The 6,828-nt window shown below is 44.2% G+C and overlaps 1 protein-coding gene across 1 annotated transcript; it reads left to right on the top strand.

Annotated features, from left to right (window-relative positions):
• Positions 1-3,602: 3,602 nt before the first annotated feature.
• On the top strand, positions 3,603-5,996 carry LOC124030686 (39S ribosomal protein L12, mitochondrial-like). The gene is made up of 3 exons (XM_046341913.1): positions 3,603-3,652; positions 4,144-4,201; positions 5,233-5,996. Exons 1-3 carry the CDS (start codon positions 3,603-3,605, stop codon positions 5,419-5,421), a joined length of 297 nt encoding a protein of 98 aa, XP_046197869.1. The 3' UTR covers positions 5,422-5,996.
• The last annotated feature ends 832 nt before the right edge of the window (positions 5,997-6,828 follow it).

The following is a 6,828-nucleotide window of genomic DNA, read 5'->3' as shown; positions in this document are numbered from 1 at the left end:
ACCTCTACACTCTAACCACTAGGCTACCTGCCGCCCCTACACTCTAACCACTAGGCTACCTGCCACCTCTACACTCTAACCACTAGGCTACCTGCCACCTCTACACTCTAACCACTAGGCTACCTGCCACCTCTACACTCTAACCACTAGGCTACCTGCCACCTCTACACTCTAACCACTAGGCTACCTGCCGCCCCTACACTCTAACCACTAGGCTACCTGCCACCTCTACACTCTAACCACTAGGCTACCTGCCGCCCCTACACTCTAACCACTAGGCTACCTGCCACCTCTACACTCTAACCACTAGGCTACCTGCCGCCCCTACACTCTAACCACTAGAATACCTGCTGCTTATATGTACTATGTTATTATTGACTCAGTACTGGTACCCTGTGTATAAAGCCATGTTATTATTGACTCAGTACTGGTACCCTGTGTATAAAGCCATGTTATTATTGACTCAGTACTGGTACCCTGTGTATAAAGCCATGTTATTATTGACTCAGTACTGGTACCCTGTGTATAAAGCCATGTTATTATTGACTCAGTACTGGTACCCCGTGTATAAAGCCATGTTATTATTGACTCAGTACTGGTACCCTGTGTATAAAGCCATGTTATTATTGACTTAGTACTGGTACCCCGTGTATAAAGCCATGTTATTATTGACTCAGTACTGGTACCCTGTGTATAAAGCCATGTTATTATTGACTCAGTACTGGTACCCTGTGTATAAAGCCATGTTATTATTGACTCAGTACTGGTACCCTGTGTATAAAGCCATGTTATTATTGACTCAGTACTGGTACCCTGTGTATAAAGCCATGTTATTATTGACTCAGTACTGGTACCCTGTGTATAAAGCCATGTTATTATTGACTCAGTACTGGTACCCTGTGTATAAAGCCATGTTATTATTGACTCCAGTACTGGTACCCGCGGTATAAAGCCATGTTATTATTGACTCAGTACTGGTACCCCGTGTATAAAGCCATGTTATTATTGACTCAGTACTGGTACCCCGTGTATAAAGCCATGTTATTATTGACTCAGTACTGGTACCCCGTGTATAGCCATGTTATTATTGACTCAGTACTTGTATCTCTGTATAAAGCCATGTTATTATTGACTCAGTACTGGTACCTGGCAGGTATAAAGCCATGTTATTATTGACTCAGTACTGGTACCCTGTGTATAAAGCCATGTTATTATTGACTCAGTACTAGTACCCTGTGTATAAAGCCATGTTATTATTGACTCAGTACTGGTACTCCTGTGTATAAAGCCATGTTATTATTGACTCAGTACTGGTACCCCGTATAGCCATGTTATTATTGACTCAGTACTGGTACCCCGTATAAAGCCATGTTATTATTGACTCAGTACTGGTACCCTGTGTATAAAGCCATGTTATTATTGACTCAGTACTGGTACCCCCGTATAAAGCCATGTTATTATTGACTCAGTACTGGTACCCCGTGTATAAAGCCATGTTATTATTGACTCAGTACTGGTACCCGTATAAAGCCATGTTATTATTGACTCAGTACTGGTACCCCCGTTAAAGCCATGTTATTATTGACTCAGTACTGGTACCCTGCGTGTTATTAAAGTACCATGCTGTTATTATTGACTCAGTACTGGTACTCCTGTGTATAAAGCCATGTTATTATTGACTCAGTACTGGTACCCTGTGTATAAAGCCATGTTATTATTGACTCAGTACTGGTACCCTGTGTATAAAGCCATGTTATTATTGACTCAGTACTGGTACCTGTGTATAAAGCCATGTTATTATTGACTCAGTACTGGTACCCTGTGTATAAAGCCATGTTATTATTGACTCAGTACTGGTACCCTGTGTATAAAGCCATGTTATTATTGACTCAGTACTGGTACCCGTGTATAAAGCCATGTTATTATTGACTCAGTACTGGTACCCCGTATATAAAGCCATGTTATTATTGACTCAGTACTGGTACCCCGTGTATAAAGCCATGTTATTATTGACTCAGTACTGGTACCCGTACCCCGTGTATAAAGCCATGTTATTATTGACTCAGTACTGGTACCCTGTGTATAAAGCCATGTTATTATTGACTCAGTACTGGTACCCTGTATAAAGCCATGTTATTATTGACTCAGTACTGGTACCCGTGCCATATAAAGCCATGTTATTATTGACTCAGTACTGGTACCCCGTGTATAAAAGCCATGTTATTATTGACTCAGTACTGGTACCCTGTGTATAAAGCCATGTTATTATTGACTCAGTACTGGTACCTGTGTGTATAAAGCCATGTTATTATTGACTCAGTACTGGTACGTACTGTATAAAGCCATGTTATTATTGACTCAGTACTGGTAATAAAGCCATGTTATTATTGGACTCAGTAGTACTGGTATTATTGACTCCCTGGTACCCGTATAAAGCCATGTTATTATTGACTCAGTACTGGTACCCTGCCATGTTATTATTGACTCAGTACTGGTACCCTGTGTATAAAGCCATGTTATTATTGACTCAGTACTGGTACCCCGTGTATAAAGCCATGTTATTATTGACTCAGTACTGGTACCCTGTATAAAGCCATGTTATTATTGGATTCAGTACTGGTACCCTGTGTATAAAGCCATGTTATTATTGACTCAGTACTGGTACCCCGTGACTATAAAGCCATGTTATTATTGACTCAGTACTGGTACCCTGTGTATAAAGCCATGTTATTATTGACTCAGTACTGGTACCCGTGTATAAAGCCATGTTATTATTGACTCAGTACTGGTACCCTGTATAAAGCCATGTTATTATTGACTCAGTACTGGTAATTCTGTGTATAAAGCCATGTTATTATTGACTCAGTACTGGTACCCGCAGAAGCCATGTATAAAGCCATAAAGTTATTATTGACTATACTAAAATTGGTACCTGTGTATAAAGCCATGTTATTATTGACTCAGTACTGGTACCCTGTGTATAAAGCCATGTTGTTATTGACTCAGTACTGGTACCCAGGTATAGCCATGTTATTATTGACTCAGTAATTAAAATCCATGTTGTTATTATTGACTCTAGTACTGGTACCCTGTGTATAAAGCCATGTTATTATTGACTCAGTACTGGCAAATTCTGGTATAAAGCCATGTTATTATTGACCGCACTGGTACTCTGCGTATAAAGCCATGTTATTATTGACTCAGTACTGGTACCCATGTTATTATTGACTCAGTACTGGTACCCGTGTATAAAGCCATGTTATTATTGACTCAGTACTGGTACCCTGTATAAGTTTCATGTTATTATTGACTATACTGGTACCCTGTATAAGCCATGTTATTATTGACTCAGTACTGGTACCTGCGTATAAAGCCATGTTATTGAGTTGACTCAGTACTGGTACCCTGTGTATAAAGCCATGTTATTTATTACTTACTTGTTAAAGCCATGTTATTATCTAGTACTGGTACTTTTCTCTGTTATTGTTGGGATCAGTAATGGTACCCTGTGTATGTATGTTATTATTGATCTACACCTGTTGTTAAAGCCATGTTATTATAACATTTTTGATTCGTTAATTCAGTACTTCTCCAATAAAGCCATGTTATTATTGACTCAGTACTGGTCCCTGTGTAAAACCCTGAATATCCAGTACTGGTACCCTGATAAAGCCAATGGATTATTGACTCAGTGGTACTGCATAAGCATCATTATTGACCTGCAGCTCTGTGTATAAAGCCAGGGATTATTGACTCAGTGGTGTTTAAAGCCATGTTATTATTGACTCATATGTTTTATAAAGCCATGTTATTACATGTTGTGTATAAAGCCATGTTATTATTGATGCCCCGTGGTTATTATTGACTGACTGTCTCCGTGGTTACCCCATATTGACGCAGTATGCCCCGTGGTATAAAGCCATGTTATTATTGACTCAGTACTGGTACCCCGTATGGGGCCATGTTATCGTTACCATTGTGTATTTATTATTACTTTTGTTATTATTTCTACTCTCTGTATTGCTGGGAAGGCCCGCGGTTGATCCCCCTTTGTTACGCCATGTGATGAGTACATTTTTGATTTGCTCAATGACTTCTCTAATAAAGTATGTTTTAATTTGTTTGATCCCCCTGAATATCCAGGGATGTTGGGATGATGCCAATGGGAGCCATGACTGCAGCAGCATCACCTGCAGCTCTGGTAAGACAGGGATGCCCCAGTGTGTTTCTGTGTTTTATTCAATATGTTTATCAAGCCCATGTTGGTTACCCCTTTACGCCCCGTGGCCCCTGCCGGTTTACCCCCCCTGATGCCCCGTGGTTATACCCTTACGCCGTGCCCCGCGGTTACCCCTTACGCCGTGCCCCGCGGTTACCCCTTACGCCGTGCCCCGCGGTTACCCCTTACGCCGTGCCCCGCGGTTACCCCTTACGCCGTGCCCCGCGGTTACCCCTTACGCCGTGCCCCGCGGTTACCCCTTACGCCGTGCCCCGCGGTTACCCCTTACGCCGTGCCCCGCGGTTACCCCTTACGCCGTGCCCCGCGGTTACCCCTTACGCCGTGCCCCGCGGTTACCCCTACGCCGTGCCCCGCGGCTACCCTTACGCCGTGCTCCCGCGGTTACCCCTTACGCCGTGCCCCGCGGTTACCCCTACGCCGTGCCCCGCGGTTACCCCTTACGCCGTGCCCCGCGGTTACCCCTTACGCCGTGCCCCGCGGTTACCCCTTACGCCGTGCCCCGCGGTTACCCCTTACGCCGTGCCCCGCGGTTACCCCTTACGCCGTGCCCCGCGGTTACCCCTTACGCCGTGCCCCGCGGTTACCCCTTACGCCGTGCCCCGCGGTTACCCCTTACGCCGTGCCCCGCGGTCACCCCTTACGCCGTGCCTCGCGGTCACCCCTTACGCCGTGCCCCGCGGTCACCCCTCACGCCGTGCCCCGCGGTCACCCCTCACGCGACGCCCCGCGGTCACCCCTCACGCGACGCCCCGCGGTCACCCCTCACGCGACGCCCCGCGGTCACCCCTTACCCCACATGACTTGATCCCCTGCAGAGCTCATTGGCCTTCTATCTATAAAGGCTTTAACCTCGTTTAGTTTCAATGCCCAATGTAAGCCTCTTTACTGCAATGCAATCTTTGTGCTTGACTGTACACATCAACATGTCATGTAGTGTCCTCAGGGCATAGAGCATGTTTTAACCTGGCATTGTTTTCATTCTGCTCCTACAGGCAGTGGAAGAGGACGCGGCACCAGTCAAGAAAGAGAAGACACACTTCACAGTAAAACTGACAGAACTAAAGGCAGCAGAGAAAGTGAAACTCATAAAAGAAGTGAAGAACTGCATCCAAGGATTGAACCTGGTGCAGGTCAGATGGTCTGTTTGTCTCTGTGTGATGTCACAGCCATCCAAGGCTTGAACCTGGTGCAGGTCAGATGGTCTGTTTGTCTCTGTGTGATGTCACAGCCATCCAAGGATTGAACCTGGTGCAGGTCAGATGGTCTGTTGGTCTCTGATGTCACAGCCATCCAAGGCTTGAACCTGGTACAGGTCAGATGGTCTGTTTGTCTCTGTGTGATGTCACAGCCATCCAAGGATTGAACCTGGTGCAGGTCAGATGGTCTGTTTGTCTCTGTGTGATGTCACAGCCATCCAAGGATTGAACCTGGTGCAGGTCAGATGGTCTGTTTGTCTCTGTGTGATGTCACAGCCAGACGAGGATTCTTCAGTTCTTTCCTGTCTCTGTAATCATTTGTCCTTTCCATCTGTGACCACACATGTTCCAGTGTCCAGGCTTATAGGACACTCAGTCAAATCAGTCTGAGACATAGGAAAGCTCTGGGTTGGAGGCCTTTCACTCTGTGGTACTGCTCTCTGTATGTATATAGTAGGTTAATATAGAAGTTGGAGACCTTTCACTCTGTGGTACTGCTCTCTGTATGTATATAGTAGGTTAATATAGAAGTTGGAGGCCTTTCACTCTGTGGTACTGCTCTCTGTATGTATATAGTAGGTTAATATAGAAGTTGGAGGCCTTTCACTCTGTGGTACTGCTCTCTGTATGTATATAGTAGGTTAATATAGAAGTTGGAGACCTTTCACTCTGTGGTACTGCTCTCTGTATGTATATAGTAGGTTAATATAGACGTTGGAGGCCTTTCACTCTGTGGTACTGCTCTCTGTATGTATATAGTAGGTTAATATAGAAGTTGGAGGCCTTTCACTCTGTGGTACTGCTCTCTGTATGTATATAGTAGGTTAATATAGAAGTTGGAGACCTTTCACTCTGTGGTACTGCTCTCTGTATGTATATAGTAGGTTAATATAGAAGTTGGAGGCCTTTCACTCTGTGGTACTGCTCTCTGTATGTATATAGTAGGTTAATATAGAAGTTGGAGACCTTTCACTCTGTGGTACTGCTCTCTGTATGTATATAGTAGGTTAATATAGAAGTTGGAGGCCTTTCACTCTGTGGTACTGCTCTCTGTATGTATATAGTAGGTTAATATAGAAGTTGGAGACCTTTCACTCTGTGGTACTGCTCTCTGTATGTATATAGTAGGTTAATATAGAAGTTGGAGGCCTTTCACTCTGTGGTACTGCTCTCTGTATGTATATAGTAGGTTAATATAGAAGTTGGAGGCCTTTCACTCTGTGGTACTGCTCTCTGTATGTATATAGTAGGTTAATATAGAAGTTGGAGGCCTTTCACTCTGTGGTACTGCTCTCTGTATGTATATAGTAGGTTAATATAGAAGTTGGAGGCCTTTCACTCTGTGGTACTGCTCTCTGTATGTATATAGTAGGTTAATATAGAAGTTGGAGA

Source organism: Oncorhynchus gorbuscha, unplaced genomic scaffold (genome assembly GCF_021184085.1).
Source record: "Oncorhynchus gorbuscha isolate QuinsamMale2020 ecotype Even-year unplaced genomic scaffold, OgorEven_v1.0 Un_scaffold_13875, whole genome shotgun sequence".
In the NCBI taxonomy this organism is placed as follows: domain Eukaryota; kingdom Metazoa; phylum Chordata; class Actinopteri; order Salmoniformes; family Salmonidae; genus Oncorhynchus; species Oncorhynchus gorbuscha.
Note: the sequence above shows the minus strand (reverse complement) of the source record. Positions and strands in the feature narration are given on the sequence as shown.

Excerpts from the sequence above, each read along its gene's own strand:
- LOC124030686 (XM_046341913.1), top strand. The coding sequence starts at position 3,603 with ATGTTATTATTGACTCAGTACTGGTCCCTGTGTAAAACCCTGAATATC. Across the intron at positions 3,653-4,143 it reads TGTAAAACCCTGAATATCCA|GGATGTTGGGATGATGCCAA; the intron begins GTACTGGTACCC and ends CTGAATATCCAG. Across the intron at positions 4,202-5,232 it reads CAGCATCACCTGCAGCTCTG|GCAGTGGAAGAGGACGCGGC; the intron begins GTAAGACAGGGA and ends CTGCTCCTACAG.